This window comes from Xenopus tropicalis, chromosome 3, assembly GCF_000004195.4.
Source record: "Xenopus tropicalis strain Nigerian chromosome 3, UCB_Xtro_10.0, whole genome shotgun sequence".
NCBI lineage: Eukaryota > Metazoa > Chordata > Amphibia > Anura > Pipidae > Xenopus > Xenopus tropicalis.
The window spans coordinates 145,686,291-145,707,098 of record NC_030679.2 but is presented as its reverse complement, the minus strand read 5'-3'; the positions used below and the strand labels follow the sequence as shown (position 1 = coordinate 145,707,098).

The 20,808-nt window shown below is 43.3% G+C and overlaps 1 protein-coding gene and 19 non-coding genes across 20 annotated transcripts in view; 9 read left to right on the top strand and 11 right to left on the bottom strand.

Annotated features, from left to right (window-relative positions):
* The window catches only part of LOC100491800 (extracellular calcium-sensing receptor), a 63,084-nt gene that overhangs the window by 6,703 nt on the left and 35,573 nt on the right, over nucleotides 1-20,808 (bottom strand). The window contains exon 2 of the mRNA XM_031898265.1: nucleotides 2,540-2,831. Within this exon, the coding sequence (XP_031754125.1) occupies nucleotides 2,540-2,831 (292 nt within the window). The remainder of the gene's footprint in view (nucleotides 1-2,539; nucleotides 2,832-20,808) is intronic.
* Nucleotides 5,572-5,645, bottom strand: trnat-cgu. The gene has a single exon. It is a non-coding gene; the product is annotated as a tRNA-Thr (tRNA).
* On the bottom strand, nucleotides 6,076-6,147 carry trnap-cgg. The gene has a single exon. It is a non-coding gene; the product is annotated as a tRNA-Pro (tRNA).
* On the bottom strand, nucleotides 7,241-7,322 carry trnas-gcu. The gene has a single exon. It is a non-coding gene; the product is annotated as a tRNA-Ser (tRNA).
* On the bottom strand, nucleotides 7,702-7,775 carry trnat-cgu. The gene has a single exon. It is a non-coding gene; the product is annotated as a tRNA-Thr (tRNA).
* Nucleotides 7,883-7,964, top strand: trnas-cga. The gene has a single exon. It is a non-coding gene; the product is annotated as a tRNA-Ser (tRNA).
* trnap-cgg lies at nucleotides 8,749-8,820 on the bottom strand. Its single transcript has one exon. It is a non-coding gene; the product is annotated as a tRNA-Pro (tRNA).
* trnat-cgu lies at nucleotides 9,503-9,576 on the top strand. The gene has a single exon. It is a non-coding gene; the product is annotated as a tRNA-Thr (tRNA).
* trnas-gcu lies at nucleotides 10,407-10,488 on the top strand. The gene has a single exon. It is a non-coding gene; the product is annotated as a tRNA-Ser (tRNA).
* trnap-cgg lies at nucleotides 11,000-11,071 on the top strand. Its single transcript has one exon. It is a non-coding gene; the product is annotated as a tRNA-Pro (tRNA).
* trnat-agu lies at nucleotides 13,826-13,899 on the bottom strand. Its single transcript has one exon. It is a non-coding gene; the product is annotated as a tRNA-Thr (tRNA).
* Nucleotides 14,516-14,587, bottom strand: trnap-cgg. Its single transcript has one exon. It is a non-coding gene; the product is annotated as a tRNA-Pro (tRNA).
* trnas-gcu lies at nucleotides 15,113-15,194 on the bottom strand. The gene has a single exon. It is a non-coding gene; the product is annotated as a tRNA-Ser (tRNA).
* trnap-agg lies at nucleotides 15,526-15,597 on the bottom strand. The gene has a single exon. It is a non-coding gene; the product is annotated as a tRNA-Pro (tRNA).
* On the bottom strand, nucleotides 16,122-16,203 carry trnal-aag. Its single transcript has one exon. It is a non-coding gene; the product is annotated as a tRNA-Leu (tRNA).
* trnat-cgu lies at nucleotides 17,201-17,274 on the top strand. Its single transcript has one exon. It is a non-coding gene; the product is annotated as a tRNA-Thr (tRNA).
* Nucleotides 17,649-17,730, top strand: trnas-gcu. The gene has a single exon. It is a non-coding gene; the product is annotated as a tRNA-Ser (tRNA).
* On the top strand, nucleotides 18,128-18,209 carry trnas-gcu. Its single transcript has one exon. It is a non-coding gene; the product is annotated as a tRNA-Ser (tRNA).
* trnal-aag lies at nucleotides 19,881-19,962 on the top strand. Its single transcript has one exon. It is a non-coding gene; the product is annotated as a tRNA-Leu (tRNA).
* Nucleotides 20,515-20,596, top strand: trnas-gcu. The gene has a single exon. It is a non-coding gene; the product is annotated as a tRNA-Ser (tRNA).

The window sequence follows — 20,808 nt, the reverse complement described above, 5'->3', positions numbered from 1 at the left end:
GGGTAATTATATCTTATTTGTGATCAAGTACAGGTACTGTTTTATTATTATTATTGTTGTTGTTGTTGTTGTTGTTATTATTATTATTATTATTATTAATAATAATAATAATAATAATAATAATAATAATAATAATAATAATAATAATAATAATAATAAGGAAATCAATTTTAAAAATCTAAATTATTTGATTAATATGGAGTCTGTAATTCGGAGCTTTCTGGATAACGAATCCCATAGCCAAAGAAATGTTATATTCATTTAGATTCAGATGAATAATTGTTGTTTACTGCATGTAATTAACTCCCCATATTGAGGTAATTCTGAATAAATGCCAAGTTATGATAAGGCTATTTAAAGAAATGTGCTTGCTATAAAGTACCCCCATCTTTCCCCCACTTTTCATTGGCATGCCTACCAAATTAATTAAAAATTGCATTCAAATTTTATTTATTTATTTTTTTTCAAATATTTTCAATTTGAGTTTTTGGAATGCCAATTTTCAAATTGTATTAATGAAGAAATCTAAATAATTCTGCTGAAAAAATTTGGCAACCAAAACCTGGCGATTGAAGCCAATGAGGGGTGTGTTTTGAACACTCAAGCAATTTTATAACTTATGTTTTAGAAAAGTAGAATTTTTCAAGATAAATGGAATAATGTAATTTTTGTGGGAAAAATGTGTGTGATTTTTGGACTCCCCCAGCTACAAAGGAAAACCAAGGAAAGGTTAGATTTTGCCTAGCCTGGATCAAGGAAAGAACAAGGAAAATAATGAATGTGGGGGGGTAGTTATGAGCGAATCTGTCATAAATCTTTCAAAAGATTTGCAAAATGGCAAAAAATTTGCAAAACGCCGAAAATGTTGATGCAGGCATGAATTTTCTCAAATTGTTTTGCTGTGAATTTTGTCACCTGTTTCGCGAAACAATCTGCCAATGGTGAAACGTGGAAATTTGCTGTTTCCCGAATAATTTCACCCATCACTAGTGGAGGGTGTGCCTAACTTATTGGCAGCCCCCAGTAAATATACTTGGGGTTTCTTCTACTGTATTCCACTGGAATGCCCAGGCCATTTTGCTCCATTCTGGAGAGCAAGGACCTGTGTTTGTGGGTGCACATGGTGGGGGCAGGGTGCAATGTGTAAAAACCATGGCAGCTTGATTTTGTGGGGGTTTTTTTTTGTTGTTTTTACTCTTTCTAGACATCTCTAAATACACCCTAATAAGTCAAAGGGATTCTGGGACTTATGGGGATCATCAGTGTAGTGCATGGTTTTCTGATAAGTTTAGGTAGAGCCAGGAGTGGGGATTCATGAACAAGCTAAAAGGGTTGAGGAGACAACCTCATACGTATGCAAATAAGTCAAAGGAATTCTGGGAACAAATTCCTTAAGGCTCCTTAAGGCTCAAAAACCAGGATAATAGCTGATCAGATTCCCAACTACAGACCAGTTTCACCCTTCTTGGGGCTCATCAGTGTAGTGCAGGGTTTTCTGATCAGCTTAGGGAGAGCCAGGCCCGGATTTGTGGAGAGGCCACAAAGGCCCGGGCCTAGGGCGGCAGAAGTTTAGGGGCGGCATGCCGCCCCGCCGCAAGAACATTTTTTAATTTTACTCCCATACGGAGCAGTCGGGACCTCTCCCCACTGCTCCGTATGGGAGTTAAAAAGAGCGTTCGCGCATGCGCAATGGGGAGCTGGCGCTTTGCGCATGCGCATTGGGGGCGCGTTTGCGCATGCGCACCGGGGTGCGAGTTCGCGCATGCGCATGGGGGACTCCCACAGGGGCGGCCTCGGGGCGCACCGGAGAGAAATCCGGCCCTGGGGAGAGCCGGGAGTGGGCATTCACAAACAAGCTAAATGGGTTGAGGAGACCGCCTCATACGTATGCAAATAAGTCAAAAGGGTTTTTGGGAACAAATTCCTTAAGGCTCTTAGAAAAATCCCATTTACATGGGTTTATCCTATAGGCTAAAGCTCACCCACTGGGTTTTTAAAGCAAAAGCCAGCCTTAAGGAATTTGTTCCCAGAATCCCTTTGACTTATTTGCATACGTATGAGGTTAAATAGACCCTCTTGTGTTTTTGAAACAACTGTAAATCTCCTAGCCAGAAGAAGTTAGATATCATTCATTACTTTTCAAATAATATTGTATTGTATTGGTTTTGCATCCAAACATCTGCCTTGATCTGCTAGACTTTGTTTAGTTGACCTCAGGGTCAGACTGGGCCACTGGGACACTGGGAAAATAGCCGGTGGGCCCCAATGGCCCAGACCTGACCCTATTGCTACTTCCCCTGGCAGCCAATGTCCTCCCCTAACACGTTTCACATACGCACATTCAGGGGAGAATGTCAGGTGGGGGCCCCTATGGGGGATTTAGGGGTGCGCAGCAGGGTACGCGGCCAGAGGGGGGTGTGGGGCCCCTGGGGCGGTAGCCATGGTGGGCCCTGGACCCCCCAGTCTGACCCTGGTTGTCCTCTATGAACAGAGTAGAAATATATTTGTATGAAACAGTAGCAATACTTTACATCCTTACCTGAGGATATCTATACAAGCCCAGCACATGAGCCATTAAAATGGAGTGTGTTGAACTAGAAGCCCCAATGACAGCAGCAAGAGGGGTATTTTTCAAACACCTGTAATTGGAAATAGCCCCAGTGTGTCCTGTTAAAACCTGCAATGTTCCTTCCAAGTCCTGCTGTAATACATCACAGGAATCATAAACCTGAAATCCCAAGGTGATATTGGGGAGAATATTGGGGTTTGTGTTGATCTCGTTCACGGCAAATATCATGGCCTGGAGCTGCTGGAAATTCTCCAAGTGAAATCTTGAAAAAAGATTTAAAAATTACTAAACATTATATCACACGTTTCACTCCATTTTGTTGATACCCACAGATTTAACTTTCATTTGGAGGCCAAAACACTACAAACCCTTCCTTACTGAGCATATAATCTTAAAATCTATAACCTTTTGGATAAATCTCCATTATTTGGAATTTTATACTATTCCCAAGAAAATCACCCAGTAAATCCCTCATCTGGCAATTTGAGTGTCTGATTGCAATAGATCCAAATTTGTTCAAATTGTTGATGGAATATCCTATTTCTGAAATTGAAGAAAAGCATTATATATTAATTTATTTGGCAAGTCATAGAACAAGGTATTATTTTCTAACCTACTGAACTTACCTGTAAGGATTTTCCAAACATTTTTGAAAAATGTTGCCTCCACACTAGTTGCCTTCATCTGGCCAATTTAAACAATTTAATCTCACCCTGATAAAGAAAACCCCAGAGCTGTGCCACCACTTTCCCCCAAGAGGACCTCTTTAAATCCTTTAGTGCCATATTTAATCTCCAGTGAGGAGAACTTTGCCATAAATGCATGTCTATCTATCAGGTTTAGCATCTAGAGCATTGGATACTTTTTATTTCATTGGTTGTTGAAGGTATTCAATTTGTATGGAATTAGTGGTCAATCAGGAGGTCTTGAATGTATCTAATTCCTAGATGAGGTCAGTAGAAAAAATCTTGCAAGTCTTACAGATAAGGTAGGTTAACGTTTCTCCAAAATGGAAGCTGGGGAGGGCAAAATCAGATGTCCTTCTTGCTTTCTTATTTCTATAGAAATTTATGCTGGCCATTCCTCTTAGTAGATGTAATATACAGTACCACATAAAATGGGTTGACCAGACTTTGAAATTTTGGAAATGTTTCATTACAGTGCGTAATTAGATATTAAGTGAACGTCTATGCAATGCTAAGCGGATGACATTGGGAATATTTGGTGTGGAGTGGGTTTCAAAAATAGTAGAATTCGTAAATAATTAAAGAATTGCACAGTCAACAACACGCAAGAGTTTATCTCAGGACCCTCTTACGTTGTACAGTTGATACCAGGTGGTCTTTCGCGGAAGGACACAGGCTGATACTCTTTGTCAATACGAACAGGAAACAATCCCCCTAACATAACATCTCCTGGTTGGAAAATCCCCTCTGTCGCTGAGACATGAAGCCTGCAGGAATGTTGGTTGGGTTGCAAAGTCACAATGAGACATGGCAGGAGAAGGTGCAAAATTAGACAATAAGAAGTGTCCATTGTGTCCTCAGTCAGGATGAGACCTGTAAGCAAAATTTACACAGATTTTTATATCCAAAGGAGATAGGAAGTAAATGCATATCTGCCTAAAACACCAAGCTGTGGATTAGATTATCTGTGGTGCTCCATTAATAATGGTCTAAACATCTTGAGGTTTTTATAGGTTCTATAGAAAGTCTTCCATTTCAAAGAGTTAGTGAACCAATCATTTTGTGTAGGTGGGGGTTGAGTTCTAGGAGCTATAAGAAGAGTAGCTGGTCTAGGTGTATAAGCAACGTTAGGATCTATGTGAATATGGGGATGGAAGAGGAGTAGAAGAGATGGATTAATAACAGAGATATACAGTTGGGTTGAAGAGCTGAGTACTATTTGATATAAATGATACTCACTTAATGGTATGTCATTTTTCCATTCAAATGCCACTGAGTTGGTTTTCCTTTTATATAAAAAGGTTCTGATGGTAAGGCTTTAGCATTAACCATTTCCTTTGGGGAATATTTATATGTGATTATCTAGAGAACTCCATTAAAGAGCTAACAGGGAAGGGGATCCTCTGTGGCTTAGATGCAAATTATAATAGATTCGATCTTAGAATTTTTTTTTCTTACAGAAATACCCAAAAGGGGTTCACTCCAAGGAAGAACTCCAAGAAAAATACAAATACAATGGAAATGCTACTTATCTGGCTAGATTAGCTACAAACATATAAAAGAAGGGAGGTTGATCAATGTACTTTCCCTGGTCACCTGTCTTATAAGTAATTTACGGGCATGTTTACTAAAATTGGACATAGCTATCATCAATACTGTACAGGTGGCGCTGTGGCTTAGTTGGTTAAAGCGCCTGTCTTGTAAACAGGAGATCATGAATTCAAATTACAGCAGTGCCTTTGTTCAAGTGATTGGATCTACATCCTCCACCAAGTGTCAGGCAGCCCTGTTGTCCATTCCATGTTCATGCCAGAAAAGAAAGTCCCTCCCATAGACACTAGGATGTACCCATTAATGAAGAAAAAATATGGTGGATAATGATAACAAATGCATTTTCTGGCACCTCTTGCACCTCTGTATTACTCTGAAGGTCTTCTGCTAACGAAGAACAATCTCTCGCCATCTGCTCAAGCAAAGATGAGGTGGTCAGTGGTCCAGCTCATCTAAGGAAATGGTGGCTGAGTGGTTAAGATGATGGACTGCTAATTCAATATGTTTTGCATGTGTAAAATTCAGTATATATGTTCAGCCTGCACCCTTGTCATTAAAAGAGTGCATGATTCTAGAGCAATCTTTCTCAGCATCCCTGTGTCTATGACATAATTGCCAAGAAATAGAAGATGCTGTTTTCATGCTTTTGTATGGGAGGGACCTGCTTTTCCAGCCTGAGGATGAAATTTGCATGGGAAGGGCACTGGGGTTTTTAGGGGGCTGTCTCATACCTGGTGGAGGATGTAGGGCCAGTCACTTAAACAAAGGCACTGCTGAGATTTGAACTCAGGATCTCCTGTTTACGAGACAGGCGCTTTAACCAGCTAAGCCACAGCGCCCCTGGGATGCTGCGCTTTTACGTGTTTTGGATGGAGGGGGAAAATTGGTGCTCGTAATATGATGTATTGCGTGCAGTGGCCGCCGACAAAGGCCTGCGTCCGGAATGGCTGTGATGGCCGAGTGGTTAAGGCCCAGTGGTGCTGGATTTGATTTTTCCCAGATTGGGTTGTGCAATTTCAGCCAAAAACACAGTCTGAAGGAGAAGAGCTCAGATTTTTTTCATAGAGGGGGAAAAGGTGCATAGAGGGCAGTATGTGTTTGTAAATGGCTGTGGATCTCTTCCCAGATTGGGTTGTGCACTTTCAACCATATTATAGGTATTGCCGACTACTTGGGAATGTATGGGACAGTGTGGGTGCATTTTTGACAGACCTTTAATTGGGAGAGTTTTTTTGGACTTGCACTTCAGTGAGATGTTAAAAATGCCTAGGGCTCGTCCGAGATTTGAACCCGGGACCTCTCGCACCCGAAGCAAGAATCATACCCCTAGACCAACGAGCCAGACGTTGCACTTTTGGGGATGAACCAGCCCTGAGATGCACGGCCCAGCAACATGATTGAAATCACAAGACTGCACCATGTACCCCTCACTGAATATGCCTGTTGTAAACCTAAATCTTGTCTTTAGTGATGAGCGAATCTGTCTTTGTGAAACGACAGCAAAATTCAAGAAACAGCAAAAAATTCGAGAAACATGTTTATTGCTCGATTTTTTTTGGCGCCCGTGCCCTTTTTTTACGCATCTGCACCTATTTTGCCACAACTTATTTTGACACGCAACTAATTTTTCGGCTGCAAATTTTCTCACAACTTCCGCAAAACAATTCGCCAATGGTGAAATGCGGAAAATTCGCTGCAAATCTATGCCTGGTGAAAAAATTTGTTCATAACTACTTGTCTTCTTTCCATTGCATCTTTTATGCCTTTCATCCACCAGAATGGTACTTCTGCATGTTACCCTGGTGATGGATGCATCTGCTCCTTGAGGAAAAAAGTTTTAGAACCTTCCTTTTGCAGGGATACAGTTACAATATATTTAATATATTACATATATTTTTTTTACATAAAGACTACTGATGAGCAAATCTGTCCCGCTTCGCTTTGACGAAAAGTACGTGAAACTGCGGAAAAATTTGTGAAATGGTGAAATTTTTTTGCTGCACGCTACTTTTTTGACTTGCCCGTGCATTTTTTTTAATGCAACTGCTCTTGTTTTGATGCAACCGCAAATTTTTCCCAGGAAAATTTTGCAAAAGTTCCAGAAAACCATTTGCCAATAGTAACATGCAGCATTTCACTGTGAATCCATGCCTGATGAAAAAATTTGGTCATCTTTAATAAAGACCTTTTTATCTGTGAAATAACTTCTTTGTAGTAGCCCTTTAGTAGGAGTTAGTCCTCTCGCGAGAACTCGAAATGGCCAATGCGCTTCTTTGGGTGCACAGTCCGTGCCCTCTTTGTGATAGAAGACTGGTATGCATAGATTTTCCATGCTATGCCATCGAACGTGGCTTTGAGAAAGCTTCTTAGGTATCATTCACTGTTTTAGCAATAAGAGCACAGGCTGGTCAAATTCATTGGGTGATAAAGCAGTCGACGAGGATGGGATTCGAACCCACGCGTGCAGAGCACAATGGATTAGCAGTCCATCGCCTTAACCACTCGGCCACCTCGCCTTGGCTTGGGCATCCGGGAAGCGATCTCTCGAACTCATGCAGAGGAGCCTCTTCTGCTCAGGGGAGAGACAGGGTGCCAGCCATTGCATTTGTTATGTTGCCCACCCTATTTCTTCTTCATTAATGGGTACATCCCAGGGTCTATGTTGACATACAGTGCCCAGAAATAGCGGACCTTGCTTTCATACTTATACTTCCTACGACTAGTTTATTAGACTACTTGAACCAGGTGGGGGAAGGGGTCGATGTACGCCCGCCTTTTGTATGGGAGGGACCTGCTTTTCCAGCCTGAGGATGAAATTTGCATGGGAAGGGCACTGGGGTTTTTAGGGGGCTGTCTCATACCTGGTGGAGGATGTAGGGCCAGTCACTTAAACAAAGGCACTGCTGAGATTTGAACTCAGGATCTCCTGTTTACGAGACAGGCGCTTTAACCAGCTAAGCCACAGCGCCCACGGGATGCTGCGCTTTTACGTGTTTTGGACGGAGGGGGAAAATTGGGGCTCGTAATATGATATATTGCGTGCAGTGGCCGCCGACAAAGGCCCGCGCCCGGAATGGCTGTGATGGCCGAGTGGTTAAGGCATTGGATTCGAAATCCAATGGGGTTACCCTGCACAGGTTCGAATCCTGTTCACAGCGTGGAGTTTTACAAAGCCCGACTGTTTAGATAACTAGCCAATTGTACATGCCTGCTACTAAGGTGTCCCAGCTGGTTTTGGCATGCAAGGCAAATTGAGGGGAGGTGCTAGCCATGGATGTTTGTTTAATTGATGCGCAAAGCTTTGCAAAATAAAATATTTAGATATGTTAAGCAAGGTTATTTATTAGGTGGCTGACAAAATCCCACCCATAATGCCATTAACCAAACACCTGTCACAAGCGAGCTGGGTCCCGACAACTTTCTTTGAAAAATGCTGTTGGGCCCTTACTAATTTCCTGCCGGTATGGCGACCTTTTCCCCCTCTATGAAAAAAATCTGAGCTCTTCTCCTTCAGGCTGTGTTTTTTTCCTCCAGTGGGGAGGAGTGCTTCAGGTGGATGGGAGCATTTTTGGACCACTTGCGGACAAACAGCAAGTAAGCTGGTAAGTAGCAAATGGAAGATTATTTGTTTATAAAATGTTGCCATTGTCGTCTTGCGGCGCTTGGGCTCAAAAAAAGCGGCGACTTGTCCCAAGACCCCTTCTAATTTCTATGCTACGTAACCACGTACATGCCTACAATAAAACCATGCTGGATTTGATTTTTCCCAGATTGTGCAGTTTAACCAATATTGTATGACCTCTTGGGCACCAATGGGACAGCTGGTGTGCCTTTTTGACAGACCCTCTGTATTTAGGGGTCGTGGGAGAGTTTTTTGGACTTGCACCTGCATGAATCCTTGCAGAACTTCAGTGAGATGTTGTGGTATCCTTAATATGCCTAGGGCTCGTCCGGGATTTGAACCCAGGACCTCTCGCACCCGAAGCGAGAATCATACCCCTAGACCAACGAGCCAGACGTTGCACTTTTGGGGATGAACCAGCCCTGAGATGCACGGCCCAGCAACATGATTGAAATCACAAGACTGCACCATGTACCCCTCACTGAATATGCCTGTTGTAAACCCGAGTCTTGTCTTCTTTCTATTGCATCTTTTATGCCTTTCATCCACGCAATGGTGATCTCTTTCAGAGACTGAAGTGTATCCGCTCTACTCATGATGTTCTCACATGACTTTTAAACAGTTTTTGAAACCAGCCCTGAGATGCCAGGGTCAGCAAAATGAAAGAAATCGCTAGCCTGCACTGTGTACCAGCCTCTGAATATGCCTGAAACCTCAGTCTCATCTTCTATCCACTGGGCAATTAAAGGGCTAGTTAAATGAATGTATAATGTGGAGAGTGCTATTCTGAGACAATTTTCTTTTTATTTAGCTTTTTGTTCAGCATCTCACCAGTTTGGGTTTCCAGTACCTGTCTGGTTGTTAGGGTCCAACCAGGCAGTGAGACAGGAATATGAAAAGAGAAGGGCCTAAGAAGAAAGATAAGTAATAAACGAATCCAACGCCTTAACCACTCGGCCATCACAGCCATTCCAGGCGCGGGCCTTTGTCAGCGGCCACTGCACACAATATATCATATTACGAGCACCAATTTTCCTCCTCCATCCAAAACACATAAAAGCGCAGCATCCCATGGGCGCTGTGGCTTAGCTGGTTAAAGCGCCTGTCTCGTAAACAGGAGATCCTGAGTTCAAATCTCAGCAGTGACTTTGTTTAAGTGACTGGCCCTACATCCTCCACCAGGTATGAGACAGCCCCCTAAAAACCCCAGTGCCCTTCCCAATTTTATCCTCAGGCTGTGCTGCTAATGTGCCCATACACAGGGCAACCTGGCAGCCCCAATGGTTGATAATTTATATATTTATAAAGCCCTATTTGTATATGCCATACTGTGCAAGTTTACAATGTTGAAAAGAACACACAGGGAGGATGAGCATTGTAATAAATATACAGATATTGAGCGCCAGGTGGTAAGAGACACAGTAGGAAGGAGCTCCCTGCCCTGTAGCGCTTACTGACTAAGTGGGTGGATAATGTACAGGAATAAATCTGAGGGCAAAAGGTTTGGCCACCCGAAGCGAGAATCATACCCCTAGACCAACGAGCCAGACGTTGCACTTTTGGGGATGAACCAGCCCTGAGATGCACGGCCCAGCAACATGATTGAAATCACAAGACTGCACCATGTACCCCTCACTGAATATGCCTGTTGTAAACCAGAGTCTTGTCTTCTTTCCACATTGCATCTTTTATGCCTTTCATCCACCAGAATGGTACTTCTGCATGTTACCCTGGTGATGGATGCATCTGCTCCTTGAGGGAAAAAGTTTTACAACCTTCCTTTTGCAGGAAAACATTTCCCCTATATTTTTTTCTCATAATAGTAATAGTAACAAATGCATTTTTGACCGGCACCCTGTATCCCCTGAGCAGAAGAGGTGTCTTCTGCATTAGTTTGAGGGCCTCCTGCCAAGGGAGAGAGATCACTCCCCGAATGTTTAAGCAAAGACAAGGTGGCCGGCAAGCAAAGTTGACCGAGGACGAGGTGGCCGAGTGGTTAAGGCGATGGACTGCTAATCCATTGTGCTCTGCACGCGTGGGTTCGAATCCCATCCTCGTCGACTGCTTTATAACCCAATGAATTTGACCAGCCTGTCCTCTTATTGCTAAAACAGCAATAAGCCTTGTTTGATGGCATAGCATGGAAAATCTAAGTGACGATGCATACCAGTCTTCTATCGGCAAGACTGGCACAAAGATGGTACGGTCTGTGCACCCAAAGAAGCGCTTTCGTTCTCGCAAGAGGACTTACTCCTACTAAAGGAAGACAAGAAGACATTTCACAGATACAAAGGTCTTTATGAGAAAAAAATATAGGGGAAATGTTTTCCTGCAAAAGGAAGGTTGTAAAACTTTTTCCCTCAAGGAGCAGATGCATCCATCACCAGGGTAACATGCAGAAGTACCATTCTGGTGGATGAAAGGCATAAAAGATGCAATGTGGAAAGAAGACAAGACTCTGGTTTACAACAGGCATATTCAGTGAGGGGTACATGGTGCAGTCTTGTGATTTCAATCATGTTGCTGGGCCGTGCATCTCAGGGCTGGTTCATCCCCAAAAGCACAACGTCTGGCTCGTTGGTCTAGGGGTATGATTCTCGCTTCGGGTGCGAGAGGTCCCGGGTTCAAATCCCGGACGAGCCCTAGGCATTTTAAGGATACCACAACATCTCACTGAAGTTCCGCAAGGATTCATGCAGGTGCAAGTCCAAAAAACACTCCCATGGCCCCTAACAACAGAAGGTGCTGGAATTCAAAAAACAGTTGCTTAAAATGGCAATGTCGGCACTTTGGACTGACCCACCGTCATCTAAAAGGAACGCTCGAGGTTCTGTTAAAATGCACCCACGCTGTCCCATACCTTCCCAAGTGGTCGGGCAATACCTACAATATACAGAAAAAAACATAAGAAACTCCCAAGCAGGTGTTCTCCAATAGACTTCAATACATGCACCGTTATCAAGAGTATTAGCCAATTACAAGTTAAAATATAACCTTTAATAGTACAAAATAAAAACTCACATTAGTGATCAAATCAAAAGAAAACCCACTTAAAAATAGCAGGGGGGTATAAAAATGATCCAAATATTTCCCAGGGAACCTCAATTACACACCGTGGATCTGCTGAGGCTGCTGAAAACAATGTTGCGAGTCAGTAAAGCAAAATAAATTGTATCGAGTTACCACCACTTCAAATTACAGCTAAGAAGTGATAGGGAAAGTCCCTTATCACAGTGGCAACATTTATAGCCACTTCTCAGTATATACGTGGAAGAGTTTAGCGCTTGCTGTTTTTTGTAGAGAAAGGAAGTTTTAGAGTGCTTTTACTACAGCGCTCCTTTTACAAAACAGCCACCCAACGCCAACCACAATATATGTAGAACGTCCCAGTATGTTGCCCAACCGCCCCAGCATTAGTAAGTCGCCCCACCATCCACTTATAATAAAGCCTCACTTGTCCCTAGGGCGAGACACCCCCGCACCTAAAATTGCACGGTATTCATGCACCCTCTCACACAGTAGAAGGCCCCCCGCATCTGCAGCCCGACCTCCCCCCAAAAAAAGCAAGGGGGGAGATGGATCATCTAAGAAAATATTGTTATATAGATTTTTCTACCTATGGAGGAAAAGGTGATGTACCGTGTTAGCCAGTCAAAAATGTTTACAGGGTAACCCCTTTGAAATAAAAAATAACAAAAGTGGGTGATACCTTTATTGGCTAACTAAGATAACCATAGCAAGCTTTCAGAACATTTTAGTTCCTTTTTCTACCTATGGACTTTTCTCTAATTATGGACTTTTCTATAAATATTTTGTAAAAGGAAATATATGGTGATCTAAAGTAAATTGGCTGGATATTTTCAAGCACCAATTAATGCTTAGGAGGTGGGGCTATGGGTTCAAATGTTCCCTCTGTTGTTAACTAGTTACACTTGAGAAAGGGCTTGATACAGCCCGAAGCATGTTGTGTGCTGTGGTTTGAATAAAGGCTGAAGCAGTTCATCTGTGTGAAGGTGCTCTCCTTTTTTTGTGTGAAACTCCATGTATTTGTAAAGCTCTTAGTTATTTTATGAATTAACTTGCATATCTTAACCCAGTACGGTACAATTGCAGGGCACGTCAACCAAATATGTTTAATGGATCCCACATCAGAATTGCATCTCCAACATCTCTCAGAAGGGGCTGGGAAGGATTTGTGCAGTTTCTCAGGTACGTAGCACCACCTAGTGGCTATTCTGTATAACATCTCTCTTACCCCAGAGCAGTGATCCCCAACCAGTGGCTCAGGGGCAACATGTTGCTCCCCAACCCCTTGGATGTTGCTCCCAGTGGCCTCAAAATTGGTGCTTATTTTTGAATTTCTGGTAAGGAGGCAAATTGTGTTTGTATAAAAACCAAGTATAATGCCAAACATGAGCCTTCTGTAGGCTGCCAGTCCCCATAGGGGCTATTAAGTAGCCAATTAATTAATTCCTACCCAAATTCTATCCCTGAATTAAGTTGGAGTAACACAGTTTTGCCAATGTAACTCCATTTGTCTGAATCTGACTAGAGATGTAGCGAACTGTTCACCGGCAAACTAATTCGCGCGAACATCGGGTGTTCGCGAATGCGGAAATTCGCGAACTTTTGGCGATGTTCGCCATTTTGGGTTCGCCTTTTCTTTTTTTGCGCCGCGTTTTTTCGCCTCGGGTTTTTCCGCCGCGTTTTTTCGCCTTTGCGTATACATAGGAATAGCTTGCGTTTTTTATTTGGCGTTATTTTTTGGCGGGTTTTTTTTTTTTGCGTTATTTTTTTGCGTTTTTTTTTTACAAAGTATTTTTCAGATAAATTTTTGCTTGATCCCCCTCCTGCATGCCACTGTCCAGGTCGTGGCACCCTTTAAACAACTTTAAAATCAGTTTTCTGGCCAGAAATGGCTTTTCTAGGTTTTAAAGTTCGCCTTCCCATTGAAGTCTATGGGGTTCGCAAAGTTCGCGAATATTCGCGAGTTTTGCCGAAAGTCCGCTAACATTTTTGGCGATGTTCTCTACATCCCTAAATCTGACAATGTGAACACAAACACAACTGAGTGAAATTGCTTTATAATATTGGCTCAACAGTTCCAGCCATAACCATACACTGACCCCAAACTACACAGCAGCAACTTGCACCAAGTAGTACAGGTAACGGCAGGTTTGCAAGGAGTTTGAGATGCCTTACTAACAGGATGGGAACTAATCAATCCTCCATACTACTCCTGGAGCACTAGAACATTATCTGGCCCAGTCCCGGCACTTAAGGGCCAATGCCCAAACCTTTGTGCACTTTTGCTCAGCGCAGAATATGCCAGTAGGGCTTTATAAACAGAGCAGCACAGGGTGGGGCATTTGTAACTTGAAACAATCTAATAAAGGCAGGCACTGCTGAGAGTCGAACTCAGGATCTCCTGTTTACTAGACAGGCGCTTTAACCAACTAAGCCACAGCGCCAACTGCTATATTCCCCATAAGGATATGCATATGATGGATATGAGAATTTTTTTTACAAAAAGAGGGGGGAGGTACAGAGAAAATAGGGTAAAGCATATTCAATTTGTTACAAAATATTAAGTATTTATATTACAGAGTTACATTTGCTCTTAAAACTCATGTAAATATATTAAAATATAGTATATGTATTTATATATATATATCGACCCCTTCCCCCACCTGGTTCAAGTAGTCTAATAAACTAGTCGTAGGAAGTATAAGTATGAACGCAAGGTCCGCTATTTCTGGGCACTGTATGTCAACATAGACCCTGGGATGTACCCATTAATGAAGCATCCTCTATTTCTGGGCAATTATGTCATAGACCCTGGGATGTACCCATTAATGAAGCATCCTCTATTTCTGGGCAATTATGTCATAGACACTGGGATGCTGAAAAAGTTTGCTTAGAATCATGCACTCTTTTAGCGCCAATGCATTGCCATTTTCAGCAACTGTTCTTTGAATTCCAAGCACCTGCTGTTGTTAGGGGTCGCGGGAGCATTTTTTTGGACTTGCACCTGCATGAATCCTTGCAGAACTTCAGTGAGATGTTGTGGTATCCTTAAAATGCCTCGGGCTCGTCCGGGATTTGAACCCGGGACCTCTCACACCCGAAGCGAGAATCATACCCCTAGACCAACGAGCCAGACGTTGCGCTTTTGGGGATGAACCAGCCCTGAGATGCACGGCCCAGCAACATGATTGAAATCACAAGACTGCACCATGTACCCCTCACTGAATATGCCTGTTGTAAACCAGAGTCTTGTCTTCTTTCCACATTGCATCTTTTATGCCTTTCATCCACCAGAATGGTACTTCTGCATGTTACCCTGGTGATGGATGCATCTGCTCCTTGAGGAAAAAAGTTTTACAACCTTCCTTTTGCAGGAAAACATTTCCCCTATATTTTTTTCTCATAAAGACCTTTGTATCTGTGAAATAACTTCTTTGTAGTAGTCCTTTAGTAGGAGTTAGTCCTCTCGCGAGAACTCGCGACGGCCAAAGCGCTTCTTTGGGTGCACAGACCGTGCCATCTTTGTGCCAGTCTTGCTGATAGAAGACGGGTATGCATCGTCACTTAGATTTTCCATGCTATGCCATCAAACAAGGCTTATTGCTGTTTTAGCAATAAGAGGACAGGCTGGTCAAATTCATTGGGTTATAAAGCAGTCGACGAGGATGGGATTCGAACCCACGCGTGCAGAGCACAATGGATTAGCAGTCCATCGCCTTAACCACTCGGCCACCTCGTCCTCGGTCAACTTTTGCTTGCCGGCCACCTTGTCTTTGCTTAAAGTGAGAGTGATCTCTCTCCCTTGGCAGGAGGCCCTCAAACTAATGCAGAAGACACCTCTTCTGCTCAGGGGATACAGGGTGCCGGTCAAAAATGCATTTGTTACTATTACCTATTTCGTCTTGATGTTGATGGATGTGCACAAAGCTTTGTCATCAAATATTTATATATGCCAAAAAAGGTTATTCAGAGGGTGGCTGTCAAAATCCTCACCTAACTCCATTACCCAAACACCATCAAGAATTCCTGGAGAACGTCAGTGAGATGTTGTGGTTCCACTAAAAAGCCACGGGCTCGTCTGGGATTTGAACCCGGGACCTCTCGCACCCTAAGCGAGAATCATACCCCTAGACCAACGAGCCAGATGTTGAGCACCTGTTGGAAGCCATCAATGCTATATGTAAGCTACAAATTGAGCCTACACAGCTTGGAAAGACAACAGTCTTGTCCATTTTCACAAAATTTGGAGGGCTTCTAACCCGTGCCTCCATAGAGACTGGAGCCTAACTACAGCTCCTTAATGTGGCCAACAAGCGGATCTTCTCCCGATATGCCCACCTAGTCATTCTAGTTACAGTGCTGTAGCCCTATTTAAAATATGGTATCAAGGAAACAGTTGTAAGGTGAATGCTAATGGGCACGGTAATAAGGAATTCAGCCCTTTGTCTGAATATATATGCACCCCAAATAACAGCCGATAACCTCTTTGTGCCAGGCTGAAAGTAGACAAGTAGTAGCAATTTATTCTGTGTGCTATACAAGCAAGTGCTACTGCCTTTGGCTGTGCTTGTCTTCTTTCCTTCTTCTCAAGCAGTTTTAGCTCCTCCCCATCAGGCTGATGAAGGCTCCCCCACAGATGATTTTGTTTGAAATTTTTGTTAAAGATTGGCAGCGGTGGGATTCGAACCCACGCCCCCGAAGAGACTGGAGCCTTAATCCAGCGCCTTAGACCGCTCGGCCACGCTACCAGCTGGTTTGCTCCGTTTATAGTACATGTAGGCATATTTGCTCTTTAAATCAGACCAGATCAGTTAGCGCATGAGGCTCCACACTTTTTTTCTTCCTGGGCACCCCTTCTATTTCTGACTGCGATGACTTCAAATAGGTGCCCACTTGGCATGCCTTGTTGATTTTTATCGGAGGCAGTGAGCATGCCCAGGAGGCACCTATTTGAGGTCTTCATCGTTGGAGAGAAAAGGGAAGGAAAGGGGGCAGAGCTTCATGGCCAAATTTGTGGGATTATAGAGTTGGTGACGAGGATGGGACCCACGCGTGCAGAGGACAATAGATTAGCAGTCCGTCGCCTTAACCACTTGGCCACCTTGTCTTCCTTTGGGTAGATTGGTGGTAGGCTTGGATGTTTACCAGGTCCATTAGACTTTGGCTGCCACGTATGAAAAACTTTCAACTCTCAAGCTTCTGAAATATTCTCTCCTGCTAACTTGATCTCTTTCAGAGACTGAAGCGTATCCGCTCTACTCATGATGTTCTCACGTGACTTTTAAACAGTTTTTGAAACCAGCCCTGAGATGCCAGGGTCAGCAAAATGAAAGAAATCGCTAGCCTGCACTGTGTACCAGCCTCTGAATATGCCTGTTTGAAACCTGAGTCTCGTCTTCTATCCACTGGGCAATTAAAGGGCTAGTTAAATGAATGTATAATGTAGAGAGTGCTATTCTGAGACAATTTTCTTTTTATTTAGCTTTTTGTTCAGCATCTCACCAGTTTGGGTTTCCAGTACCTGTCTGGTTGTTAGGGTCCAACCAGGCAGTGAGACAGGAATATGAAAAGAGAAGGGCCTAAGTAGAAAGATAAGTAATAAACGAATCCAACGACTTAACCACTCGGCCATCACAGCCATTCCGGGCGCGGGCCTTTGTCAGCGGCCACTGCACACAATATATCATATTACGAGCACCAATTTTCCTCCTCCGTCTAAAACACATAAAAGCGCAGCATCCCAGGGGCGCTGTGGCTTAGCTGGTTAAAGCGCCTGTTTCGTAAACAGGAGATCCTGAGTTCAAATCTCAGCAGTGCCTTTGTTTAAGTGACTGGCCCTACATCCTCCACCAGGTATGAGACAGCCCCCTAAAAACCCCAGTGCCCTTCCCAATTTTATCCTCAGGCTGGAAAAGCAGGTCCCTCCCATACAAAAGGCGGGCGTACATCGACCCCTTCCCGCTCCTGGTTCAAGTAGTCTAATAAACTAGTCGTAGGAAGTATAAGTATGAAAGCAAGGTCCGCTATTTCTGGGCACTGTATGTCAACATAGACCCTGAGATGTACCCATTAATGAAGAAAAAATAGGTTGGGCAAAATAACAAATGCAATGGCTGGCACCATGTCTCTCCCCTGAGCTGAAGAGGCTCCTCTGCATGAGTTTGAGAGATCGCTTCCCAGATGCTCAAACCAAGGCGAGGTGGCCGAGTGGTTAAGGCGATGGGCTGCTAATCCATTGTGCTCTGCACGCGTGGGTTCGAATCCCATCCTCGTCGCTAACATTATGACACCATGTATTTATTCAGCCAGTTCCCTTGCCGCTAAAGGAGTGCTCAAGCAATCTGTCTCAAAAGTCGCCTTTGCTCGCACAGCATGAAAATGGACAAAGCAAGCAAGTCTACTAGCCGTAAGAGTGGCACAAAGAGGGCAAGCTCCTTGCGCTTTCTTGGATCTGAGAAAGCCTTTTGTTCATCATTTCTTCTCACAAGTCGACTGACTCCAGCAAAGGAACTACTAGAAATAACTGTTTTCACAGACTGGTACAAAAAGATCTTTAACTCAAAAAAAGAGAAAAGATATCCCTCCAAAGGGAGGGTTAAAAAGTTTTAACCCAAGCCTACCGGGCAGGTGCTCAGAAGAAGACAACGTGGCCTGCAAGCCAACTCAACTAAGGACGAGGTGGCCGAGGGGTTAAGGCGATGGACTGCTAATCCATTGTGCTCTGCACGCGTGGGTTCCAATCCCATCCTCGTCGACTGCTTTATAACCCAATGCATTTGACCAGCCTGTGCTCTTATTGCTAAAACAGTGAATAATACTTAAGCAAGCTTTCTCAAAGCCACGTTCGATGGCATAGCATGGAAAATCTAAGGGACGATGCATACCCTATTTTTTCCCATCCATCCTAAACACATAGGGGAGCTGTGGCTTAGCTGGTTAAAGGAGACGTATCGTAGGAGTCGAAAAGACTAGAAAACTAGAGGAAATTACCCATTTGCTCCACAATAATATTCCCCAATATAGATCCATTTGGAAACCATGGATAGAAACCCTTCAGGCTAAGCCCTACAAGAAACACATCCCACTGGTTACTAATTCAACTAAGATTACACTTTATATACCTTACAATTCCTGTATAGCAATGACTTGTTGTTACCCCTGTAACATGAATACTTAACATTTTGTAACAAACTGAATTTGTTTTACCCTCTTTGTTATAAGAAAGTCAATAAAGAAAGATTTGGGGAAAAAAGGCGCTTTCAACTATCTTTTAAGATCAAATGCAAAAACTGAAGTATCAACAAGACCTTTAGAAAATATTGCATCCCCTCCTTGGGCTTACAGCAAGGGGTGCTGTGGCTTAGTTGGTTAAAGCGCCTGTCTAGTAAACAGGAGATTCTGAGTTCGACTCTCAGCAGTGCCTGCCTTTATTAGACTGTTTCAGTTACAAATGCCCCACCCTGTGCTGCTAATGTGCCCATACACCGGCCATCCTGGCAGCCCCAATGGTTGATAACTTATATGTTTATAAAGCCCTATTTGTATATGCCATACTGTGCAAGTTTACAATGTTGAAAAGAACACACAGGGAGGATGAGCATTGTAATAAATATACAGATATTGAGCGCCAGGTGGTAAGAGACACAGTAGGAAGGAGCTCCCTGCCCTGTAGCGCTTACTGACTAAGTGGGTGGATAATGTACAGGAATAAATCTGAAGGCAAAAGGTTTGGCCATTGGAACTTTAGTGCCAGGACTGGATAATATGGTGATATGAAAATGTAGCATCTGTGCAAATAAAAATATCCCTATATCAGGAAAAAACTGTGTCCTGCCAGAACACTCCTCTTGCACAGTTCACAAGTTCTGTAGGTCAGAAAAACTTCAAAGCTGCAAATAGGATGTCTTTGTACCTTATTAGCCATAGTATGGGTCAGGCACAAACTCCTTTAGCCCACAACCCCCAAGCCTTCCCCCTCTTCTCTCTCAAATTTCACACCAGATCTACAGAGTATACAAGGAGCAGTAATTTATGTCCTGTTCTTATCAGGCTCTAACGAAATTTAGCACTTTCTACATTCCAAAGATAAGGCAGGAGAAGCCATCAAAGAAATGCTGAATCCCCTGCTGTGCAAGTTCACATTCCTGCAGGCGCCACCTGCTGTCCAAAAGCAATATTGCAAGCAAAGGAGGATTTTTTTCCTGGTGACTGCAGAGAGATAACTCGAGATAACACAGGTTGGCTAATTTGTAACTGGTTAAGTTTTGGGATAGCCTCCGCTTCATCTGTATTTGAAGTCATCGCAGTCAGAAAGAGAATGGGTGCCCAGGAAGAAAAAAAAGTGTGGAGCCTCATGCGCTAACTGATCTGGTCTGATTTAAAGAGCAAATATGCCTACATGTACTATAAAGGGAGCAAACCAGCTGGTAGCATGGCCGAGCGGTCTAAGGCGCTGGATTAAGGCTCCAGTCTCTTCGGGGGCGTGGGTTCAAGTCCCACCGCTGCCAATCTTTAACAAAAATTTAAAACAACCTAACTGAGGAATGAATCAAACTAAAATCCAGTGTTTCATGATTCAGGATGAGCGAATCTGGCCCATTTCACTTTGCTCAAAAATTCACAAAATGTGTTAAAGTCAATTGGCATTTTCTTGGGAAACATTTATTTTTAACCGTGCAACATTTTTTCATCCATTAGAAGCTATAAGGCTTTTTTTTGCAGCGAATCCTGGCGAAACATTTCGCTCATCACTATTCACGGATACATAGAGAATAATATTAGGCATGTACATGGCCATGAAGTCAAAGTGAGAATAATTAGAACCAGTCTAGGAACATGTCACTACTTTTATGAGCCCAATGGACAAAGCTTTGTGCACATCCATCAACATCAAGACGAAATAGGTAATAGTAACAAATGCATTTTTGACCGGCACCCTGTATCCCCTGAGCAGAAGAGGTGTCTTCTGCATTAGTTTGAGGGCCTCCTGCCAAGGGAGAGAGATCACTCCCCGAATGTTTAAGCAAAGACAAGGTGGCCGGCAAGCAAAGTTGACCGAGGACGAGGTGGCCGAGTGGTTAAGGCGATGGACTGCTAATCCATTGTGCTCTGCACGCGTGGGTTCGAATCCCATCCTCGTCGACTGCTTTATAACCCAATGAATTTGACCAGCCTGTGCTCTTATTGCTAAAACAGCAATAAGCCTTGTTTGATGGCATAGCATGGAAAATCTAAGTGACAATGCATACCAGTCTTCTATCAGCAAGACTGGCAAAAAGATGGCACGGTCTGTGCACCCAAAGAAGCGCTTTCGTTCTCGCCTCCTGCCTGCCTCGGAGAGCTTTCTTTTTCAC